This window comes from Rhodamnia argentea, chromosome 4 (genome assembly GCF_020921035.1).
Source record: "Rhodamnia argentea isolate NSW1041297 chromosome 4, ASM2092103v1, whole genome shotgun sequence".
Classification (NCBI taxonomy): domain Eukaryota; kingdom Viridiplantae; phylum Streptophyta; class Magnoliopsida; order Myrtales; family Myrtaceae; genus Rhodamnia; species Rhodamnia argentea.
Window position 1 is genome coordinate 21,782,272 of NC_063153.1, and position 24,907 is coordinate 21,807,178.

General features: G+C 41.9%; 2 protein-coding genes and 1 long non-coding RNA gene across 3 annotated transcripts; all 3 read right to left on the bottom strand.

Annotated features, from left to right (window-relative positions):
- Window positions 1-1,681: 1,681 nt before the first annotated feature.
- On the bottom strand, window positions 1,682-20,476 carry LOC125314569. The gene is made up of 3 exons (XR_007198040.1): window positions 20,457-20,476; window positions 8,271-8,273; window positions 1,682-1,863 (listed from the first exon to the last, which is right to left on the bottom strand). It is a non-coding gene; the product is annotated as an uncharacterized LOC125314569 (long non-coding RNA).
- Window positions 9,622-23,174, bottom strand: LOC115740996 (oligouridylate-binding protein 1-like). Its single transcript, XM_030674681.2, has 13 exons — window positions 23,154-23,174; window positions 14,417-14,597; window positions 13,623-13,684; window positions 13,156-13,258; window positions 12,873-12,949; window positions 12,741-12,802; window positions 12,534-12,621; window positions 12,358-12,433; window positions 12,236-12,266; window positions 11,471-11,590; window positions 11,229-11,314; window positions 10,752-10,925; window positions 9,622-10,114 (listed from the first exon to the last, which is right to left on the bottom strand). Exons 2-13 carry the CDS (start codon window positions 14,495-14,497, stop codon window positions 9,830-9,832), a joined length of 1,245 nt encoding a protein of 414 aa, XP_030530541.1. The 5' UTR covers window positions 14,498-14,597; window positions 23,154-23,174; the 3' UTR covers window positions 9,622-9,829.
- LOC115740988 (protein TIFY 10A-like) lies at window positions 20,791-23,210 on the bottom strand. The gene is made up of 5 exons (XM_030674671.2): window positions 22,902-23,210; window positions 22,199-22,364; window positions 21,672-21,985; window positions 21,503-21,560; window positions 20,791-21,210 (listed from the first exon to the last, which is right to left on the bottom strand). The coding sequence occupies exons 1-5, from the start codon at window positions 23,074-23,076 to the stop codon at window positions 21,099-21,101; spliced, it is 825 nt and encodes a 274-aa protein (XP_030530531.1). The 5' UTR covers window positions 23,077-23,210; the 3' UTR covers window positions 20,791-21,098.
- Between the last annotated feature and the right edge of the window lie 1,697 nt (window positions 23,211-24,907).

The following is a 24,907-nucleotide window of genomic DNA, read 5'->3' on the forward strand; positions in this document are numbered from 1 at the left end:
ACATCTCGTGGACCAAATAGGACAAAATGGCCGGACGATGTTAATTGTGCTACCGAGAGAAGATTTTTCTTCATACACGGAACGTGATAGACATTTTGGAGTGGCACCTCGGCATCACTACATTGAGGAGAGACGGCCGTATTACCAATATGAGCTATCGGTAACTTTGAATTATTCGCCGTCACCACCACCCGACTTCCCTTGTACTACGACAAGTTCTGCAGCTTCTCTTTATCACCGGTCATATGGTTTGAGCAGCCTGAGTCAACGATCCAATCATTCTCATAATCGATTTGATTGAATGTTGTTGCCGTAAGGGCTAACTCCTCCTCATCTACAGCAAGGAAAGCCTCGGCATCCCATCATTCTTCGCTTTTGGAAGTAGCAGCATTACTCTCGACGGCCTTCTTTTTTGACCAGCAATCCTTCGCCATATGACCCTTCTTCTAGCGGTTGTAGCACTTCCCTTCAAATTTTTGGCCATTGCCACGGTTCTTAGAACCTTTCCATGAGCGAATGCTCCCTTCACCTTGATGACTTCTCACCTTGTCATCATTCTTTTTAGATCCACCGTAAGCATGCTGCTTAGAATCCCACTTGCCTTTGTAGGCATAGAGTGCCTCTTCTTCATTCTTCAATGAGACTCCTCCCATTTGCTTAGCTAAGGCTTCTTGACCAGCTAGCAAATTTTCGAATTCGACAAGCGACGCCTAAATTTGCCATCCTTGTATGGCAGCGACAAAACTCCTGAATTCTGGCTTCAAACCATGGATGATGATTCGCTTCATCCTGGTATCGCCAATAAGAGCCTCCGGATCCAACTCGGTGATCTCTTGGCATAGCGTCTTCACTTTGTGAAAATCTTGTGCGACCGTCATGTCATGCTGCATCACCGACAACAACTCACTTTCTAAAAGTTGGAGCTTCGTGTCGTTCTTCTTAGAGAACAACTTGGCAAATGTATCCCAAGCTTCCTTGGGAGTATCCACATCTCGTATATGCTCCAGCACATCCTCTTCAACCGTCGTCTTCAAAACGAACATGGCTTTGCCCGCTTTAATCTTCCATTTTCGCAATGTCCCATTCGCATCTTTAGCCTCCGGTTGTCTCACATCGTTTCCATTCACAACCTCCCACAAATCCCGGCCCCGCATATAAGACATCATGCAAGTGGACCAAGAATTGTAGCTCTAGTTGTTGAGTTTCTTGATTCCGCCAACGACTTGAAGATCACCCATCTTGACAACAGAGATGCTCACCGAACGCCCGGAAGAAGGCTTTGATACCAGATTGTTGAACGAGCAAGCAACAAAAAATGGTTCAATGGCCACAAAATAATTTGATAAGCTTTGGAGAAGAAGACGGTAGAGAGAGTTTCTGCTCTATCTCACGTTACTTTTTATTCATCGGATCAAAAAACCTATTAAATAGGCATAACATCCAAAACCACTTAGCAAGAAAATAGCAACAGAATAGCAATAACAAAAACCCACTAACATATCCCACTAACTAAAATATCTGTAGAAACAAACCCCTACAAATTAGGATCCCACGTAAAATAGAAAATTGACAATCCTTATAGTTTAGGATTCTGTAACAGAAAAACAAATAAACATAAATAAGCAATCCTTGATCACGATGACTCGACGTGCGGGCTGGTGTTGTTTTATTTAATATGGATGCCTCGGCTCCATGAGGGATCACAGTACGGAGCAACGAAACAGTGGCGACTCTGAACCACGGTTGTCCGTGATCGACTGGAATATCTCTACGAAATTTCTTGTATCGATGAAGATGAGAAATGATTCATGTAGACTTCTCTTTCGCTCGTATGTCCGCATTCCGACTTTGCTCGACCCGACCCTTTATCACCCATAAATCCATGAAACAACTCATTCTCGATATGATGCCAAGAAGTTAAGGAATATGTCTGATCGATTAGATCAGATCGACATCCAATTCCAGCTGCTCAAACTAAGCAATTTGGTATGCTCCCCGAAGCCCTCCCCAATTTCATATTATGAATACATCAGCGATACGCCCATCTTCAATACTCAATACTCACTTTCTTGATTACCAGTATGGTATATCGATACAATTCGAGGACGACCCTGAATACTAAAAATGTGTTTTGTAACTCCATTTCCAAATTCGACGGGGCACTTTCAGGCCCCCTCCAAACCATCGTACCAGCATTAAAAGTCCAGCCGCAGATTATTTGTTTCTATTTACTCTCCAGATTGCATAGGAACTGCTCTTTATATGATGACACAAAGATTCAAAATACGTCACTTTGCCCGGAGCTGAAGATGTTCTTCTGAATTTTGTCAATAACAATCAGACGATATCGTTATCGTGCTTCCGATATGAGGATATTAAGTGTTCAAGGAGAACGTTACTGAGATTTATGTGTGAGTTGTATTGGAAAAGTTTCACATAAAAAAACTGGCATGGTGCGGAGCGATTAATATGTCTAGTTGACCCATAACTCGTTGACTCAACATTTTGAGTGAACGTGATTCAATTGGATACTTAGGCTCACTCTTAGTTAGCAACGTATTGAATTTCCAATAATTAGTTGATTGATGACCCACATCTGAATAGGTATCGGTCTAGCAAAAGAGAAGGTGCGCGTGTTGTGGTGTAGTAGCAACCTTTCACTGAGCTCATACCTATGTTAAAAAAAAAAAAAAATCCCTTGCCGAAGAGTTAATGTGATGTAAAGTAGTTATTATGTCCTCTTTAACCCATGATTGAGTGAACGAATGTTCAACTACATATGTTTTTTTTTTTTTTTTTAAAACTAGATATGTCGATGAGCACGAACTTAAGTTTTCCTTTTGCGATCTCCCCAAGTGTGCTTGATCAAATGTGGAATTAAGAAATTCAATTCCCATCTGATCAGTGGCCATTTCTTCGTAATGTCATGTTCATGTCTTCACAATCGGCATCACCAATCTTCCAGTGGAATTAAAATGGTAATAATGGTATTTAACTTCACAACTATACCATAGCTATTGAATTTCCTAGCGACCGTCCATACAATCATTACCGCCTTTCTTCCCGAAGGTTTTCAGAAATATCATCTTAAGCATTTTGTCAAGGTCCTTGAACAGTTTGTCCTTATCATGTTGCCAAATTGTGTACAAACCTTTCGGGGAGCAAATTCAGAGAAACTCATTAAGAATATCGAAAAATATCAGAGGATCATATGTAAGGAGCGGCCCTCGATATTCTTGCTCTGGTACCAACTTGTGAGTGACCGTTCCTTAAACGCTTTTTTTTTTTTTATCGCATTCTATTTTCATATGTCATTACATATAATGGGGGACACGGAAGACTGGGCAAAAATACAAGTGCATGTAAAACAATCGACAATCATGAAGCCTAAGAGGTACGGCCTTACTCATAGGATTTCCTAACCTGTAGTACCTATTCAAGCATTCGGGCAGTAAGATTATTCAGCAAATTTATAAAATACCTACCTTTATATGTAATAATGGATTGGGCTACATCATTTAAGGCCGAAATAAAGACAAAAATGAACCGATACATGGGGATAACATCGAAAGGAGATCGGCTGCCACCTTCGTCGAAGTACTCCATCGATGCCGCCATGGTATGCCCGGCACTCTTCACCACCATCCTTATGGCCTAGCTAAAATCTGAAAAGAGCCAATCCAACGAAAATGACCCCGAAGCTCCGCAAGTAAAATCTCTAACACGTCAACTGCGAGAAAGCCAATCTCAACCACAACCGGAGACGACAAACCAGGCACCAATAATTCCACGTTTAACGATACACTGGGCATTCGAAAGGCTATATAGCTCCAAAACCTCAACGAACAACCAGAAATCTACCCTTGGGATTCTCAACCGCCGTACTTGCCGTGCACATCTCACTACTTAGCAACGGCTTTACCGAATCTCAGTCGTGAACAATGAAAGCTCGAGCAACAAGGATATCGTTCATGCTCGAAAGTCCAACCCGTGTGACGCGAGGGTACCCAATCCCTCCCTTTGGACTCACGGCCGAGCCACCACCAGAATAATCGTTCTCGCTTCGCCGCTCAATTCAATGACCCAACGCCCCGCACGCTCAAACCGAACCTGCTCTCCCTTGGCAACCTTTTTTATTTGTGCCGCTCAAATTGGACGGTCAATCCATCGAATCTGCTCGCCCAACTCGCCAAGGTAACAATAAAGCTATTACAAGCGACGCGCAATCGAAATCAACAATCCGACGGTTGATGGGTCAGAATTTTACTAGCCTTAGTCCTCGTGTGGATCGAGGTCGTCGCGAATCTCGTCGCACAATCCAAGCTCATCCACTGCTTCGACCACGAACCGGAGCGAGGGCGGGAGAGGACGACGCGATGTGTCATGCCCCGATCCCCGGGCCAGTAACAATCCTACCAAAACGCCTCGGGTAAAAAACGGATGACGTCCCGGGCACGCCATTGATCCATTATTTTATCTTTTATTAACATATACGGAACGTGTAATTTCTCCGAACAATAAATTAAAAGCGGGGATAGAACAGTAGGAAGTCAAATCAATCAACATCAACCAAAAATCATTTTTATTTAATTATCTTGTTAACACCGGTAAAATACATATACACAAGCCCTATCTACGGGTCACTTTCTACAGTTCTCACAAAAATACCAGTTCAAGTTTGAGGGTTAACACTACTCCATGCTACTCAAAAAGAAGCCACGCTCACTTCCAACTTTCCATAGCTAAGGCCCGAAAAATGGTTAACAACAACGGGGTGAGATATAAAATCTTCGTGAGTCAATACCTAAGTTCGAGTATGACATTGACTCGCTCAAGGCATCCTAAACATGCAAGATAATATCGATGGCGGGTTAATAGCGTGCAACTCACACCACGCTATAACTATCACATGACCAGGTACAATATCACGGTGAATCCTCAATCACATGCAAACTTAACTTGTCTTGGTCCACACTACGAACAGTTCATATGTATACATGCTATCAATTGCGTACGGCTAAGGCAAATAACTAGAACACTTATCACAACTCGCATAAACAATGCACCGCACGGTGTTCCGGTTATTAGAGACCATTAGGTGTGGCACACTTGTCGATTGGTGCATGGCACACTAGTCGATTGGTACTCTACTGGCATGGCCAGGCATCGTCCCATTCTTTCGGCGACAACGACTATTAAGCCGTATGATTCCGGTCATTACGGCATGGCTAACAAGCATTCTTGTAAGGAGCGTCGGTCCGTCACAAGCCGTAACCGGCATCCGATCGGTCCGGCATCACGAACTGTCTGCATCCAATAAATCGTGTGGTTCCGATCGTCACAAGACGAGCTTATCGGGTTAACCCTTATGTGACCACACAAGCACGCCAAATAACCAAACCAATTTAAATTTTTGCATTTAATTCAATGCACATACACAAACAATCGTGCCCAAAATTTGGCTCCAAGCCATTTTCATGCTCAAATTTCAGCTCACACATGGTCACATAAACACATATTATCCACTAGACTTTGCATATAGACACGGGATGATCAATCGTCAAATGTACATCAATCATGTACTCAACAGTCATTAGGAAATCATCCAATAATAACGCAGTAATTACCCAATAATAATAATCTAATGATTAATTAACAATTAATTATTCAACCAAGCCATATTTAATTAATTCGACTCGATTAATTAATCCAAATTCTAGTTAATATTACCTAAAATATTTAGCGAACTCGATTTCAAATGAATAATTTAATCGTAGATAATTAAATTATCCAGCCCCAGCTAATTATTCTAATTGACAGTTAATAATATTAAATCTATCCTTAAATGCAGTTAATTCTCTATTTATAGTTTAGCGGTTAACTCACAACTCTTGCATTCGATGTAGAGTCCGGCGTGATGGCGACACGAGTTCAAGACCAAGTCCGCGGCGACCAACGATATTCACACATCGGGTCCTCGAATCGGCGCAGCGTTATGGTTCTAGCATCGATTAGAGCCGATTCAAACTCACAGGTTGGGGTTTCGGACCTCGGATGGGGCTCCCAGCTCACAGGCAGCGGCTGGAGGCTCGGGTTTGGTGGTGAGCTGGCAACAACGGCAAAAGATCAGCTCGGTTTTGGGGCTACGGGGAATGGTGGTGGCTCCGGAGAACGTTGGGGAGCTCGGGTCAGCACTGTTCACGACATGGGGGTGTCGGGTCAGTGAACCAAGGCCAAACAGTGGCGTCGGGGGCTGAGCAAAAGCATCGGGGAGGCTGAGCAGCTTCGGGTTGCACTGAACAGGGGATGATGGAGTCGGATAGGGTGTCGGGTGGTCTCGAGTTCACTGGATGGCAGCCATCTTGAGGTGTCGGGGCTCCAGGTAGCTTCAAGAGGCGTCGGACAGAGCCGGGGGTCAGCTGGGCACGTCGTCGGGATGTGGCGAGGTCTTGTGAAAGTGGTCGGGGACGGAGGATGGCGGCACGAGCCGCGTTGGCTCTCGGTCCTTGAGATCCCGCGGGTCCAAGATGGCGCGACGTCGTTGGGGTGGAGGCTGGCGCGGCGCTGAGCGGCGGAGGCGATGACTGGAGCTCGGCTCGTGCGTGGAGGTTCGTGGGTCTCGAGGCTGTAGGTCGCGGCTGCTGGCAGCCGACAGAGGAGGTGACGGTTGGGGGGTGGCTGGCCGTCGCGGCTGGTCTCGAGCAACGGAAGGCAAGGCGCGGCCGAGCTGGTGGTGCCGATGCAGGGAGGCTCGACTGCAGGTGGGTTGTGGCCTTGAGGCCGAGAGGGACAGCGGCGGCAGTCGGCGGGCGAGGCGCGACGACGAGCTCGAGCGACGGAGGTGGTTGTCGGCGTCGGGTGTGAGCAGAGGAGGTGGGGGCTGTCAAACAGAAGACCTATGAAGAAGAAGAAAAGTGAAGAAGAAGAACAGTAGCAGATGGAGTCGGGTCTGTTCGCATGAGAGAGAGAGAAGAAAAGAAAAAGAAGGAGACTTGGGGAGCAAGTGGCTGAAAAAGTGACAGGGAGGGGACCCACTTAGATTCAAATTAATTCCTCTGTATTTTGTGAATAAAAATCGAGTGCAAAATGGTAATTTAACGAATGGACCTCGGATGGTTATTTGATTCAACCGACTGAGGACAAAAATGAAATTTTGGCATTTAGGATTCAGATGAAATTGGATTTGCGCATGAAGAGTCTCGACATTACGAGTTAACGTTTGACTATTCAAATTTGACTTTTTTTTATAAACGTCCCCGAACGACCAATCATCGTCCTTTAAATTTTCAAAATCCAAATTTATTATCCATGCTGGAATTTATAATTTTTCCTATAGATATCGAAATTTCGGGACTTCACACGATGCCTCCTAGAGCTCGGAGCTTGGGACGATTCGATGGCCACGAACTGCAGGACCGAGGGAGCGCACGGGCGAGAGGGCGAAGGCTTGAAGGCCTCGCTTGGTGTTGTTGCCGAAGAGGAAAACAGAAGATGATGAAGGGCGGAGGCGGTGGATGATGGCGGCGAGAAGCTCCTGTGCCAAACGTGAGCTTAAGCAATTCACCGCACAAAATAATTAACCCCCGAGTCGCTTGAACTGTTAATCAAGGCCCGATTATGTCTAATCCTGATCGGGTAGAAAATTTAGGCCCCCACATCCTATGCTAAGAAAATCGAACTATTCCAAAAGTTTTTTATTGGCTAGTACTGCATGGGATGATTACTCACTCCCACGCATATCATGCCACTTTATCCACCGTGGATTTGACCAACACAAGCGAATCAATCAAAGCCAATGGATTTTCTCAAGATCCATGTAACTTCGGAGGATCTTATCTTCCGCCTTTTAGCTTTGATTAAATCATAATCTCAACCCTAATCATAAACCCATAATAAGTGAGGTAATCTTTGAGAATTAACATGACTACTTTACTGAAATTAAAGTTGTAAATTTTAAGGAAAATTATCAAAAAAGTCAAGAACTTTATGTATGTATGTCGATTTAATCTTGAATTTTCAATTTGGCCAATGTAGTCATAAACCTTATGACAATTTACAAATGTAGTTATTCCATTCAGTTTTGGCCGGAAATTATTGATAAGGTCACCAATCTTCCTACGTGGCGGGATCGGCGTTGAGATTCACATTTTCTAAAATTCTTTAAAAAATTATGTATTCTTTTATTTTGTCTTTTCTATTTTGTCTTTCTATTTTCATTATGGCCGACAAGGGCCTAGAAGTCCTCGCCGGCTACTAGCAAGGGTTACCACCCCCTGCAAGGATCACCACCATCACCATAGCCATCACCGGCTGTAAGCAAGACCGCAATCCAGGCCCTTGCTGGCCATGAAGGCCAGCCCAGGCCTTTACTCTCATTGAACACAATGAAAAAAATAAAAAGAAAATCGAAAATATAATGAAAAGTTTAAAGAAAAAAATTAACATATTATAGAAATTGTTGGTGTTAGTGCTAGCCATGCCACAGAAAAAGCATCCACGTCACCGATTTCTGGCTAAAATTGGTGGAAGAGACTCCACCAGCAAATCATCAAAAAGTCCAAAACTAAATTAATCAAATTGAAAAGTTGATTAGTGCATGTTTAACAAGTTTAGAATTTTTTTTTGGTAATTATCCCAATTCTTTTGTATTAGTGAGTTCATATGGAATCTTTTCGATTTCTAGCGGTCTAATAACTCCGTAATATTCCTCGCCAATCGCCACTAGTATCGCCACGAAAAAATGTTCGTATTACCCTTAAACGAAAAAGAGAAAATCATCAAGCATGATATTAGGTACTCTCGAATGTTTTTCGAAACCTTCCTCCTCTACGCCTGGTGACACTATAGAATTATAATTTCTTAAAGAGCCCTAAGACGGAGATTATTGATATTCGGAAATTAACAGGCGGTCTCATTTAGATGGCCGGGAGGATGGATCATAAGCCTGCTACCTTTGCTCATCTCTAACCGCCACAGTCTCACAGATACGCAAGGCTCCGTTTATGTCATAAAAAAATAAATAATTTAAAAAACACATTTCAAAAAATAATGGCTTGTGAACAACAGAAACATTTATGAAAATATATTCATTGTTGATAATAAATTATATCTACACATTTTTGTGGACGACAGAAATATTTTTTCATTACAAGCGATTATTTAAAAAAAAAAACTCCAAATTATTTATTTTTCGCGAAACAAATAACACCTTTGAATAATAACAATTTGCCGGTGCTAACCACAACAGTTCAGTCATCTCCATTATCATACCACAAGCATTCAATGCATTTTCGAAAGACAAACCATCGTGAGGACCGGTTCAGTTCAATCTGGGTTACCGTGATACCCGTACCGAACCGAGACCGAAACAATAACCGCACAAAAATCACATTTCAGGTTGGGCACTTTTTTTTTTTTTTTTTTTTGGGTCGAATAGGTTGGGTATTGATAAGCCTAAACCGTTGGGTTTTCACGACTAAAAGGGATCAGAATCACACAATGATGATCATATTTTGCTTCCACCTTCCCCCCAAGTGGTCTAGAGCAGTAGCATCTTTCATCTCCTCAGACGATGCCGAATTATTTTACCTTGTCTTGCCGTGACACATAAGAAATTCTACATAATATAAATACAGAAGCCCCATAACCAATCATCAAATAGGCAAATCAAGTTAAAAGAGTCTTACAACAGAGTATAGGAAAAGCACACCGTTTAACCATACATGCATACAATAAGCCGGTCCGACATCAATCACCCGGCTCTTCAAGGCTTATTCCTCCTCCCTACATGATAACAAAAAGAGGGGGAAAAAGGACCACCTCACCATAGTTACTGATAGTACATAAGCTGCTGACTAGTTGCTATGTTCTGGTATCCACCGTCGTAGATTGCTTGACTAGTTCCAGCAGCACCCATTCCCATGGCTGCCTGCTTAAGCATGTGCTGTGCTTGCGGATGCATGAGGCCTTGCATGCTAGCCATTTTGCTCAGCGCCATCTGCCTCTCGTAGGCAGCAAGCTCCGCAGCCGAGAAACCAGGCATTTGAGGGGCCATTGGCGGCGGAAGAGGAGTGGAACTCGTTCCCGGAGGCGTAGGTTTGCTACCCCACGAACACTGCAAACAAACGAGCACATCCATAGTATATTATGATTTCATATCAGTGTGAAGACGCTGCATGGGCATCACATTACAGTAACCACCAACACTCTTTAGCAAAGTATAGACAAGAAACACGCACATTCCTTTGACCTGTTTTAACATAAATGCGATGGCAAAACTTAACAGGCACATAAAGACTCCTACTGAAAAGATGATTCCAGGATTTCCAAGACAAAGAACCAGGAAGGATGCATCCTGCAGAAAAAAGCCCTAATTTTTTTTAGGGTACTAGCTTTGTTCAATCAGTCCCCTACCCTTAGACAGAGCCTTCCAGAAAATGCATTTGAACTCTTTTCACGAATTCCATTTCATTACCATCAACCAAAGCCCGGTTCTCTGGCCATGTTATTCCACTCCAAAAACATTTTACCAAAAGCTTTGTGAGTGCTAAAGGAATGCCCGCAGGCATTTCACCAGGCATCTAAGTCGGGTAAAACAATTCCACTTTGACAAATTTTGCCATTTCCATCTAGATGCTTAAAACTCAGGACATAGTGAATAAAACAAGCCAATCACATGTAGACAATCAAACTTCCAGCCACATTTTACCACCTATAGCTTGCTATAAGAAAGAGTTTCCATAACAATCTACCTTAATTGGTTTACCACAGAGAAGACGAGCATTGCCCATTTGAATAGCCAACGCTGCTTCACCGTGTGTACTGTATCTAACAAAACCAAAACCTTTATCACGTTGCACCCGTACATCCTCTATAACTCCAGCACCGAGGGAATGAAAATGTCGATGCAGGTCAGCAGAAGTAACCTGCAAGATAACAGAAGCAGATGAAGTATCTAAATAAAAGGAATCAATCCATACAAGCCAGTTATTAGTGAGAACAGGTGAAGATGGGTGTGACTGTCGATGAAATGCAGCCAGCGAAGACGTTAGGCTGCAAAGTTTAAATTTACAGCCGAGCTATTGTTCGCTCACTGATCAAAGAAAGAAACCATGGAAATAGCAAGCTATTCAGTAAAAAGTTAATGCATTTTCTGAAATGCCTCACATCAAGCACAGAAAAAGTAACTATATCATGGTTACAAAAACTAGGGAGAAGCAAATTCGTGCCTCTGGTGCAAGATTGCCAACATAGACGGTTGTGTATTGGGGATTGTTCTCCGGAGCATCATCACTAGTCCTCTCTTGACCATCATCTGCAATGAAGACAATGTCAACATGTATAACAAGCATGCACCACCAATTATATCTATATTCATTAGCTAGGTATCGCTTCAGATTTATGGGACGTCAAATAAACAAGATTAATACCACAAGAAGTTACTGAAGTTCAGCATCCATACTAACTTCACCTGATGTTCCACTTGTTAGCTCCACTACACTTTTGGCATCTGAACTCTGCTTATCCTCACCAGAATTAGCACCTTTTGTTGCCCAGTTGCATCGGATCTGTCGACTTCCAAGCCACTTCCCTAGAGATTAAAGACAAGTTGCAGGTTCAGGCAACATGAACTAATGATAATGTTACACTATCATGAAAGTTTTAAAAACTTGTTTAGTCAGTAGATTGAAAACAAGGGAAAGATGATAATAATCGACCATCTTCACAATCAAATCCGAAGTAAAGGAAGCTATTGACTCTGAGCAGTACAAGCAAGCCTCCAATAAATATCACTGCAACAAGCTCTAAAATTATGAACTTGGAGCTATCAACAAGTAAATGGATTTCAAACAGACATAGAAGCATCAACACACTCGGCTTTTCATTGTTGAGCAATCTCCTTGTTTACTCAATATCAACCAATCCATCCCATTCCAATCAGTTCTAAAATGATGAACGAAGACAAAAAAGCATTCATTGTATGCTCGAGCTGACTCTTGACTACCCATCCCGTGTGAAAATTTCCCAAACACACTATACATTCATAATACTGCATCGGTCATGTTAATCTTCGTCGCTTTTGCTTGCATATGTTAGCTAGCTTAGACCACAGGCAGGTGAATATGACCGCACGAGTTGTGAGGAATATATCTCGCACATAATTAAAAACAAATATGCAATCTCAACAGTGGTACATATATTGAGAGAGATCCTGTGTCATAGATGAAGACCATACCATTCATATCGTTTATTGCACTCTGGGCGTCCTGCTCAAAGAAATTCATCATCAGTACATAAAAAATGACTAATGCAACCAGAAACAAAAAGAAAAGTACTTTAATTAAACTGCTCCAGCACCTGTTGATTTCGGAATGAAACAAAACCAAAACCCCTTGAACGTCCAGTCTTCTGATCCCACATGACCCTAGCATCTCTGTGTTAATACACAGATCAAGTTAGTTCAATCATGATCATAAGATCCTTGCAGCACAACTGTTCAGAAGTTAATTAAGGAAAAGGAGAATGGAGCTTACGAGCAAGTAGAATAAACAGAGAAACACGCATATAATGTGGCGTCTGTAACCTCTGGGCTTAGATCACCAACAAAAATATTAAAATGCCCTGCATTGAAGAGTGGAAAGGTCCAAAACCATTATCTAGAAGCCCGACCAAAAAAGCAGCATATGTCTGTGCAAAATGAGCAGCAATTAGAAGAGTATTTCACATTTATGTCGACAAACCTGATGTGTCCTCCCTCTGGCTACTAGCATATGCCCAATTAACCTTGATAGGTTGACCAAACCTGCGAACATGGTGTTAGGATCCAGGATAATGTAAAGGTCAAGCAGTATAGTGCAACCTTTTCTACTTACAAGTGCCTTCCATTGAGAGTCACTATCGAAAGGGCAGCAGATCTCCGGTCATAGTAGTCCACAAATCCATAGGACGACTGTATACACCGGAAGTTTAATAAGCAAAAGCAATCAGAATAGGATTAACATCGACTGCTTAACTGTGCCGAAAGAATTTATAGAACCAATAAGAAGTCATGTACTATGAAATGGACCGTACCCGAAGCTATGGTACAAAAGACGATTAAAGTTTTCTATAAAATTGAAAAGATCCTAAATCAATTCTCAGAAAGGCGAAAATGACCTTTTCTTTCCGGATGAGTTTACATCCTTCAATGGAACCAGTATTAGAGAAAACCTCTTGAAGAAGAAGGTCTGTAACCTGAGGGTGAATGTTTCCCACATACCTGAATTTCATCACAAAAAGCAACAGGCGTTAAACTCAAGATAACAAGAAAAGTTGACTATAGTATGCTGGCGAGATCCACTGAACTGACAAAGTTACTGTCAATAAAACAATAGTTTCTATAGATAAGACCCAAAGATTGCAGTGGGAACAATTTGCAGTATGCAAATAAGCTGACTGTTGATGCTGCTCTCCCTTGAATCGATGGTTCGTTCTTGGAAACAACAAATTTGGCTGATCATTTTCCTCACCAAAGGCGTGAAAGGAAAAGGGAGAGCTACAAATATTAAGAACAAGACCAAAAAAGAAGAAGAAATAAAACAAACTAAAAAAAATAGGAAAGAAAATTTCTATACAGCACTCACACACTGCGGCATGTACTTGAATCAAAGCCAGGAGGCAGATTCCCACTCAAGATAGGCTCTATCTGCAAAATGAAAAAGTAAAAAAACAAGAAGGAAAAAAAGTACCCAAAAATTTTAAAAGATCTAGACTCCCAGACTTTTAAGTGCGAAGTCCCCCCACAAACCATATGTATCTCTTAGTGAATAATGGATGTTTGCCCTCCTCACTTTCATTACCATTTATGGCAATATATTGCACTAAAATCCTGATATCCGCCATCGCAGATTGATTTCCTTACTTCCTCAATATTAAAAACACCAGCTTTATCATCACCCTCAGAAACAATCCATACGCTCACTCTCTAATCACTACCAATGAATTAGAAACGATATATATGTATCTAAACTTCGAGGCGCTGATAATATTACATAAGTAACCAATGATGCCACAAAAAGGAAAAAACAAAAAGCATTCCAAATCAAAATCTCGGAATACGTAACGCGTGATTCGCAAATGAACTCGATCGGTACCAAATGCACGGCCATCACATAAAGACCGCGAGGATGATCAAGAGCAGCGGGATGGTTTCCGACAACATCATTTCATAGCTCCTAAGCAAACGCATTTCACGACACCGACGAGACGACACACGCCCATCCTCACGCCAAAGCGGGGCTCCGGGTAACCGCAAATCAAACAAAGAGGACGCGACATCGCAGGGCCGAGTCGAGCAGGAAAACCCGGGGTAAGAAGGAAAAAAAAAAAAAAGGAAGCGCGAATCGGAGGCGAGGGAAATCGAAGAGAAGGGAGGAACCTGGGGAGCAGCTAGGAGGCCGGGATGGGGGTACAGCGACTGCTGCATCATCGCCTGTTGTCTCAGCCTCTGCTGCTGCATCTTCGGCTCGAGTTACGGGGAGATAGCTTAGCTCCTGTCGGGGATTTTAGGGCCTCGAGCCGAGGAAAGGAGGAGGAGGAGGAGGAGAAGAAGAAGAAAATCACAAAGAAAGGAGAAGAAAGAGAGGAAATGAAGATGAAGATGAAGATGAAACCCTCGGAGGAGATGGATTCCAGAGAGAGAGAGAGAGAGAGAGAGAGGGAGTGAAGAGAAAGCTGTGAAGTCGCTATCTCTCGCGGATCTTATCAGACCTTTCATTTCCATTAAGTCCTGTCAAAATAAATTTAAATTTTATTAAAAATAAAAAAGAGAGAGGTGGGAGGGGGGAAGTTCGAGCTAGCGCAGAAGTTTCTAATGGCCTTTTTGTCCGTTAATATTTTCCGAACAATTATCGTTTGAAAAATTTTAGACATAATTAGTTAATCAAAAATAATTTCATTATCAATAATAATTCATTTTTAAACATGTTTGGGAAACGGTGAATTTTTTTTTTTAAATTGACTTGTATTTTCCAAATGATTCATCCTATAGAAAACAAACCGAGCCTTGCAAGAATTGTTGCGTGATGAATTATGGAGCAAAATTTCATGATTCGTCTTTTCGTGATCGAATCTGAATGTGTACACGGATCCAAAGAAAGGAATCGCTCAAATTGGAGACCATAGAGAAAAAGGGACGATGAAATTTTAACTCTGTTGTAGTTAGTAAGATATCAATAACTTAAAAAAAGAAGAATATTCGAATTACTCATACCACTTAAAAAAAAAAGTTAAAGCATTGACTATGTACGGATGAATATTTACTGATAATGAAGGTAATTTTCCATTGGCTCACTTTTTTTTAAAGTAAGGAAAAAAAGAAAAAATGACGCAAATGATTCCTAAACTTTAGCTTAATCCGAAATGTGGTTTATGAATTTTTTATTTGCTCGATGTGATCCTCGAAATTTTTAATCCAATGTGCAGTGTTTCTCCTAAACTTTAAATTAACCTAATGTAGTTTTTGAATGTTTGGTACATATCCAATTTGGTTCTTGAACCACATGGGAATATCCAATGTGGTCTCTATACAAAAATTTGCAATGTTTTTCTTCATTAATTAAAATTCACGGACCGCATTGAATATTCACCTACAATTCAAGGATTAGATTGAACATAAACCAAAATTTGGGGGGTCACATCGAACAAATTAAAAGTTCGGAGACAACATTACACATTGGAATAAAGTTCATGAATTACATTGCACTTTAGGTCAAAGTTAAGGGTCATTTACATCACTATTCAAAAAAAAAAATATTGACTTGCTTATTTCTGCGAGACAAATATTATAATTTTTTTTTACAAATATGATGTAACGATGGCATATTGACCAGGTTGCTGAAGAGTGAGCCAGCCCAAGCCCGAAAATTTTGGCCCATGCCCAAATTTGGAGGTGCTAGCTTCAGCCTGAGAGTGGGCCTGGTCCTGATTTGATGGACCTTACAAGGCCTTAGCCTTAGGCCCAGTCCTTGCAGGAACAAGGTCGGCCCAGACACAAATCCTTCGCCAAGTGAATAATCGCTTCATGGGAAGCGATCCATTATCAGATTCGTTGTCCGACCGCTGCGGCGGCTCGATTTGGTCGGATCTGGTGTCGGAGGAACTTGATTAGATAGTTTGTGAAAGTGAAAAAAAGGTTTTCACCAGACAAATTAAAAGACATTATGCGCAAGGCAATTCGCGGCTTATCTCGATAATCGGTCCAATTTTGCCTATCGCGATAAATATCTATTTAAAAACAGAACCGACGTCCGCCGAGGTGGAGTCAATTATGTTTGCGTTGCATCTAATTCGGAGCATGTGGATAAATTGTTCTCACGTGATTTCGTGGTCTAAAGTCACGCTACCGTTTTCAATTGGACCAAAAGATTGGGCTAAATAATCCAGAAGGAAGGAAAATTTGCTTTTGTGCTTGCTTTTGAGGCTTTCTAGTTTCTGCATTTGAGCTACGTTTGGCGGTTCGGATTTGAGTTTGCGTAAGATAACAAACTATCATGTTCGGTGTTTGACGACATCCTCTTAATCGGCTACACAAAAGACAATGAGCAATCCATGAATTTTAGCCTAATCTGGGTGCTCATTACTTTGGAGACTTGTGAATCGGCTACACAGAAGAGAATGAGTAATTACTCGAGTTTGTTCGACCAATTGGCAACCCTAATCGATCCTGTCGAGCGCTACCTCTCCATCTCTGTGATGCAAACGGGGGCTATGACTCTCACGCGAGGGTTGCATAGTCAATGGTGACCGCGAGGGAGCCGATCAAGAGGGCGATGGATGTGATGGTGAGCTTGGGGCACTACGAGGAGCATCGAGGTTGAGGCCGGAGCAGCTGGACACGACAATGGTATTCCGAAAGACTTCCAATCCTATCGCAGGCTGCATCGAACATATAATGAGATTTTCTACAATTTCTAGGAATTTTGAGGGAACTCTCTCATCATACCTCTTCATATCCTATATTATCATATCTCAATCCGAATCCAAACGACCGGACGCAATCTTAAGATTGGACGGGTATTAAGTTAAGTAACTCCTGGAATTTTTGGATAAATTACTTGGCTTGTAATTGCTCTCCGTAAATTGAGGTATTAGGATAATCGAAATATGAGTCGTGTGTCAATTCGCATGATATTCAAGGATAAGGTCCGAGATATGACTTGGACAGTTAAATTAATCCAAGATTTCGTGTTTTAACTTTAAAAAAACCAATTAAATGGTCATTTCGTGCGGGAATATTTTGGTTTTTTTTTAATTATTTTTTCCCGAAGATGTTGACTTTGGCTTGTCTAGTGTCGTGCAAGGCATAAAAAGGTCGGGGTTGGTTTTACTCAGACATGTGAACTTGCAATTTTCAAGACGTTCCACTGTATTCCAGAGTGGACCGACCCGACTTTGCACCTAATAAAGTTAAAAAGATAGCACCTATTTATCTTCTCTTTTTTTTTCAATAAATAAACCCATTTTTCAATACACGTTACGAGGCTGAGATGGCAAGATCAAGATTGAGTTTTGGACGATAAAGTCTCTCAATTGATCTAATTTTGAGAGTTTTTTTATCATATGAACCCTATCACTTGAAGGGAGCCCGGTATAGGTTCCAAAGTATCCATCCGACACTTAACGAACCAGACGTTTAAAATTTAATTTAACCGCACCTATCTCGTTCCCTAACACTTCAAAATTATCGTTTGACCGATCGATCATCACTTAGTACTATATGTTGAAGTTTGTTTGCAAAACAAATAAAAAGTTGTCTCTTCCAATCCCACATAGGATGAAAAGAAAAGTGCAAGTCTCTTCATTAATTATAAAGCCAATATAAACTTTCAAAATAAAATTGAAATGGGCAAGTGGACTAGGCCCCTGCTATACCCGCGTGCGGGTGAGTAATTTTGGACATGAAGAGTTGAAACCAAATTCAACACTTTTCGCATCAAAAAAATTGTTTTCGAATAATGAAAAGGTGTGATCGAATAAACTCTTTTCAAATACCAAAAGTTGTGTGAGAATTAACTACTTTTTGGACGCAAAAAGGTTTGTTATATTCTCATTACATATTCAACTTTCTGTTCATTTTTTCAAAACTTCACTTTTTCATTTTATATTTTTGTTTCTTTTCAAAAAATATTTTCGTTTATTTCAAAAAGATACGGCCTTCTTTTTTTATTGTTTCCTAGAAGTTCTTGAAGAATTATTAAAATTGCTACTTAATAATCTCGCTTGAGACTTTGTTGTATCTAGGAAGATATTTGCCCGTAACCATTAGCAACATTGTGGGGGCAAATAATTCCTTAAATAAAGTGCTATCACGCCTCGTAGCCCGATTCTATTGTTCATTTTATTCCCGATGAAATTTCTCAACACCATATACAACACACGAAAATGTTCTCTGCGATTCTTGACCGTGTTGTAATGCATTATGAGAAAAATAAAAATGCACGAGGGGTGCTACGATCAATTGGGAAAATTACCAAAAAAGTCCTAAACCTATTGCATTTTTACCAATTTAGTCTTAAACTTTTGATAATTTGCTAATCGAGTCATTTGAGTCAATTTTGGCCGAAAGTCGCTTGACGTGAACGTTAATCGTCCTATGTGGCACGGCGGGCGTTGATGTGAATAACTTTTGTAATCTTCTAAGATTGTTTTCCAACAGGCGAGGCAGCCCTTGCCCTACCCGGGCGAGACCTTCTGAGCATTTCAACACTAAAAAAAAGGAGAATAAAAAATAAAATAAAAAGCTAAGAAAATCATAGAAAATTACAAAAACAGTCAACGTCAACACTAACCATTTCAAGTAGGACGATCCGCATTAATGTCAACTATTTTCAACCAAAATTGGCTAGAAAAATGAATTAGCCAATTGTTGAAAGGTAAATTGGCCAAAATAAAATGTTTAGGACTGAATTGACAATAAGTTAATGACTTTTTTAGTAAATTTTCCGTGATCAAAGACATAAGTCGGCCTTGGGACCTTCTCTTTCCACGTAAACGATGAGAGAAGCTTGGACAAACCAATCCGAATACACTCGCACAAGGTCCTTTGCTTCTAACGAACCACACCGCCGGCCCCTCTAAGAAGAGGCGATTGATTCTAGGGTGGGTAAGTACCGAACTTGGTACTTACCCGTTATATCCGAATCTCAATTTACGAAACCCGAAACCTACTATGTTTCTATGGAACATGTTTTTGAACCTACCATATTTTTGGGTTCGATTTTAGGGTCTACTTGAGAACCTTTTTTTTTTTAATTTTTATAGCGACAAAAAGGCTCAAAGTAATAGATGATTAACTTAAATCCTTGTCCACCAAACATGTGGTCATGTATAACTCTAAATGATGAAAAGTGCAAATACGTAGCCGCGTGCAATTATAAACAATAAAAAGTTCAAACAGTAACATAAAAAATCAATTACAAAACTCCGTTCCCTATTCATCAAAGTAAATTTTTAGTCTCCATTATGCATTCATCTAAAAAAAATATTGCTCCAAAGAATAAAGAGAGAGGCGACAAAGAACGACAAAGAAATAAATGAGGCCAAATAGGGTTGGACTCAACTTAGAGAAATTATATTGTTTTTACCGTAACTAAGACCGGTTCCAAAACCAGACCAGTTAACCAGTTCTCGGATGGTTCTTCACTTGGAACACAAAACTGGACCTATTCAAACCGATTCCTGAAATTTGAAATTTGAAATTGAAAACCGATTCTCGATTCTAGCCGGTACGGTTACACACCCCTGTCTCTAAACCCCACTTGCCCTCCACCCCGTGAATGGGTCAAGCTTGGCGTGGTAGGGCTCGCCAGTAGACACAGAAGACCAAATATAGAATCGAGAACGACACCCGCCTAATTTTTCCTATTTCTGAAAAGACAAAACGTGGGCCCTTTTGAAAAAAAAAAAAAAAATCAATGCGAAGCTTTTGCTTTAATGCGAAGGAAAGGGGACTCGAACACATAAGACCAAACAGAGAAACAAGAACGACCCCCACCTAATTCTTCCCATTTCTGAAAAGAAAAAACGTGGGTCCTTTTTTAAAAAGGAAAAAACACGCAATGCTAAGCTAAAAATGTACTTTTTATGCGAAGGGAAGGAGACTCGAAAAGGTACAAGTTTTTCTTTACTAATGCATAACGAAAGAGGAATCTTTACAAGCCCTTTGAAATATAGGATTAAATCAAAGCGTGCCCCCAACACGTCCGAACACGGCATGTGAAGGTCGAATGATTGCCGACGCAGCACGTTCGGTTTGGACGGGCGTGCCCACGAAGATATGAAATTTTGAGTATAAAGTCCCGAGACGTGAACAATGTGAACGAAATCGGACTTGATGCTTTTGCTTTCGCATCCGCATCGACTATTTAATTTGAGAGGGGTATGAAATTACGATTTGATCCCCACTTTGGTAAGCGAACCTTTTTTTTTTTGGGGGGAAGATGCCCGCGAGGCCACCTAACCTCTCGACTCTGTCGTGTAACGTGGACCGAAGCCATGGAGTGTCGGCCACTCCCCCCCGTGCGTTCAAACTTCAAAGACGCGTGCTTTGGAAAAACACTTGGGATTCTAAATTAATTAAATGGGATGAACTTGAGTTTTCCGCTTGAATTCTTATTTAAGTAATGTCTGCCTTTCTTGGGTAAATCATGATTAGGTCCCTTTTCAAAAGCAGCTGAAAGGCGTATCTCTCTTCTCTCGCACGAAGCTGAATTAGGACAGACACAGAGGATCTTTAATCTGCTGCTGCTCGAGACAGCAACGAGAGACCAGATTCTTCACAGCAAATTAGATTCACGAATAGGGGAAGGAAAGATTACATCCGATGAAGATCGAATGGAGTCTTGCAGTGCAAAAATTTAGCAGCAAGAGAGAGAGTTAAAAGGGTCCTTAGTGACAGGCTCCCTATACAGCTGAGCTATGGAGTGAGAAAGATTCTTTTACTAAGCAGAAGGACGAGATAAGGTAGGCGGCTTTGCTAATCTTCCGATCTATCTGTATCTATAAGATAAGAATATCCCCAAAGAAGAACTTTGGGGATTGATCTCTTCTGCTCGTGCCGACTACTGCGTGGGTTGAGCAGCTAAGCCAAGCCACGGCTCGGTTCCCGCCGGCTTAGGAGGAGCTGCTGCTGACCCTGAGCTGGTCGTCATGTACGGTGCTCTTGCTGTTAGCCTGCAGGAATTCAACGAGGAGATCAATTGTCTGAATGAATAGAACGTAACAATCTAAGATCGGACGCGCTTTGCTTAGAAGCTGCAGGACACCAGAGACCAGACTGAACACAAGCTTTTTCCCCGATTCTTTCCTTAACTACCGACACCCGGCATGTGTTCTCTCGAGAACATTAAGCAGATTCCGCATAAAACATTTCCAACACGTCAAGATGACAAGGATTCGCTAAATGCTACGTACGACATGAGGGAGAATAAGAACCCGCGACAGAATAATCGCCTTGGAATATTACCTGTTCTTTCTTTTCTCGAAGAACCGGTGCAGAGAAGCCCTCCTAGCAATTGGTAAATCTGCAAAACCATAACAGAAATGGACCAGGTGAGAAACAGGTTCGTAAAGGCATAGTCGTAACTCTGCAACACAGAGATCTACAATCTACTAGAGACTAGTTGGAAAATTACCACAAGCGAGAGGCTCAGTGGGGCAATGGATGTGCTCTTGGATTGCATTTGCACCAAGAGCAGGAACCGGAATGGGACTCGAAGAAACTACAATCCCGGATTCCACTGGATTTTTGGCAGAGTTAGGGGCAAAAGCAGGATTTGACTTTGCTGAGTTAGGCGCCGCCGCTGCCACATGTTGGCTCAGAGAACTTGCCTCGCTAGCTGCAAGCATGACTTCCTTTGCCTTATCCGCCGGAAAATCATTCAAGACAATCACTTGCCCAGCATAAAAAATAGTCATCTGTGCAGTTTCAAGTTCCTTCTTATTCAAGCTGCAAAATTTATCAAGAAATTCCAGTCAATTGGTGAAACAATATTTCGCAGCAGCCCTCCTAATCGAACTCTGCCATGAGAATCTTACAAAAGCAAAGCTTCACCCGCAGCAATTAAGAAGTTAATTAACCATGTCATTCATCATCCGTAAGAAGCACAACCACCTAAACCTACCCTCCTTCCAGTAAACAGGGAAGGAAAAGTGAGCCCACCTGGAATTGTTCATCTTACAAACGTCTTCCTTGGTGGAACCAAAGCCAGCTTGCTGCGGGAACAAATCCATGAACTTAACATTCCGAGATTCGGGGTTTCGAGCGACCACATCAGCGCGGCCTTCGCTAATCGGGAACAAATTCATGGTGGTCATCCCAGGTGCACCTGTAACGTTCCTATACATCAGCCTCGACCAATAAATCATTTCTCCGCCTCGTTCGACGAAAAAAGACACAGATTTCTAAGACCTCAAAGCAGCATATGTTTCTACGGTGGCCATGTAGATGCGATTACGTAGCGGCCTTCGGTACAAGATCTACAATCGGATCTAGTCTCAGAAAGAACAGAAATTACAGCAACAGAATTTCGACAAGAACACTCACACACAAAGCAGAAACAAAGGAAAGTCCAATTTCGGAATGCCTCGAGGAGAAATTAACTCGCACGTTTCTCTGACCGTAGTGCAATCAAAATTAACCACGAAATACGTCCAAAAAATCGCAGGAGATTATGGCGGATCTAGCCTTGGCCCTTGCAAGCAGTTGCATCCACAGTCTAGCCACAATGAGGTTATTTTTTTTTGTTTTTTTCTTTTTTAGCATGAAGTCGATCCACAGTAATCACAATCATATCTTTCCGGCATCCTTAAACTGGTCGATTACTCTTAATTAATAGCTGCGACAGGTCGAATGGGAACCCTACCGGATGCGTCGGCGCTGGGCGACACGCCGAGGTTGAGGTCGGCGAGGGAGCCCTTCACCTTCAGGTACTGGCTCAGCAAGCTGCAGGTGTGGGAGAAGCTGGACTTCTCCAGCGGCCTGGCCTGGCTCTTGCCGGCGAAGGAGCCGGAATCCGAATGCTCCGGCGAGATCGACATGCTCCGCTAGCGGCGAGAGACAGCTCCGCAGGTCCAGAACCGCAGCGGCGATTCCGAATTGGAGGAGGAGGAGGAGGAAGAAGAAGAAGAAGAAGACGCGCTCGGGGGGATTCTGGAGAGGTCGGAGTCTGTTCCTGCGCATGTGACATTTGAAGAGCCCATGGCGTGAAAGCTCGGGCTGTATTTAACCACGAAAGTCAATATACAATTATTTTTTAATTGAAAAAGAATATGTATTTTTTTTTTAAATGAAAATCGGGATCGACGGTCAGGAACGCGAGTGGTGGGGGGGGGGTTGAGATGAAGCACGAGGAATATGTGGGGGACAACATTTTTTTTTTCTTTTCCTTTTTCATTTTTTTTTATAATTTTTTTTCTAATCTTAATTTTCTGGTGAACAAGTTCGTGGCAGCTTCCCATGTCTTTCGTGGCTCTTTTTTAAAGCACGTGCCGTTTGTCGATTCCCCCTCCTCTGTCCCTGGCTAACGCCTTCCATCTTGACGGAAGGCGAGTCTCTCTCTCTCTCTCTCTCCCCCTCGCTCCCTCCTTGTCTAAATTCCAATGATGCCCCTGGATGTAGATAAGCACGTTTTGACTATTAAGGTATATAATATATATACTAATTACTTTACCGTCAAAATTTAAATTATCTTCCGAGCTTAAAAAAAATTTCGAGATTTGAGTGTCGATATTTGAATGGACCGTAAAGTTCGAGAGGAGGTGCGCGAGCTGAAGGCATCGGATTAAGCAACAAGCATAAAATGAAAGTCTATCTAGACTTTCCCGATGTTTACTTTCACGATTTTGCAGATGAGTTGTCGAGCTCGTTTTATTTGTGTAGACACTTTCTCTATGTATTTTTTTTAATTGAAAAACAAAATTCCTGCACTTGACTAATTTACGGTATTATTGGTCTCCCAATCGTAATCGCCGCTATCGAGAGTTGCGACCCTCTTGATCGTGACATCGTCGGAAGAAAGATCCGAAGGGTATTTAAAAGTCTACGGCACTCACTTTTCTCATGTCCAACGATTAGCAAAATTCGCTACAACTGATCATCCATAGGCTTCATTGGTCAACCACGATCTCGATTACTTCTTATCTTTATTGATGACCTTTCAACATATTATGAATTGTTCTACTCTCGTTGAATTCATTGGTTCACTTCAATCCCGAATTAAATGCTCAAGCCTTATTACTTGTCAATTACGAATATTTGGTTATCTTTTTTTTTTCTCTCTTGAAACATAACTTAATAGTGAAAATAACTTGAGCTATTACCCGATAGTTCGAACATGGTTTGATGATTACTTTGGAATCAACTCGGTTGATTTCTAGGAGAGTTCGAGGTTGAATTGCTTGTGTACGGAATAAAGTCGAATTTGAGATTGCCAACGCTTTAGCTCAATTGAGCTAATCAAACTTTTGCTATTTTACCAAAAAGTATTTCACAGTCACAAGATATTTCGTGCTTGCTGAGCTCGAGCTTGTCTATGACCGTATTGCGATCGACGGATCCCAACGAGCTTAATACTCGATCGAGAAGAGTCGAATTTCGATTATCGAACTAGTGAATCGAGTCGAGCTCGAGCTTCACTCTATATCGGATCAACCCGGCTCGATTAAATTCTCCGTGCCACGTCACCGCCACGAGTTTTTGTAGGTGGGCCGTAAATATTTCATTTTCCTCGCTGGGCAGCATGGCAAAAGTCAAATGAGGCGGACGGGCCCACCGGCGAGGAGCCGTCGGGAAGAAACGGCGTCAAGCCAGCGGGGGCGATTGGTCCGTGGTGGGGACAGTACGACAAGTCGTCGCAAGCCGCTGGGGAAT

What these genes read in the sequence shown, in the direction of transcription:
- LOC115740996 (XM_030674681.2), bottom strand. Translation starts at nt 14,497, where the DNA reads ATGCAGCAGCAGAGGCTGAGACAACAGGCGATGATGCAGCAGTCGCTG. An exon ending in TCAAGTACATGCCGCAGTGT is followed by an intron (nt 13,259 to 13,622) that starts GTGAGTGCTGTA and finishes GATGAAATTCAG; the next exon opens with GTATGTGGGAAACATTCACC. An exon ending in TTTCATTCCGAAATCAACAG is followed by an intron (nt 12,267 to 12,357) that starts GTGCTGGAGCAG and finishes TTCTTTGAGCAG; the next exon opens with GACGCCCAGAGTGCAATAAA.
- LOC115740988 (XM_030674671.2), bottom strand. Translation starts at nt 23,076, where the DNA reads ATGTCGATCTCGCCGGAGCATTCGGATTCCGGCTCCTTCGCCGGCAAG. An exon ending in GCCCAGCGCCGACGCATCCG is followed by an intron (nt 22,365 to 22,901) that starts GTAGGGTTCCCA and finishes GGAACGTTACAG; the next exon opens with GTGCACCTGGGATGACCACC. An exon ending in TTCGAGAAAAGAAAGAACAG is followed by an intron (nt 21,211 to 21,502) that starts GTAATATTCCAA and finishes GAATTCCTGCAG; the next exon opens with GCTAACAGCAAGAGCACCGT.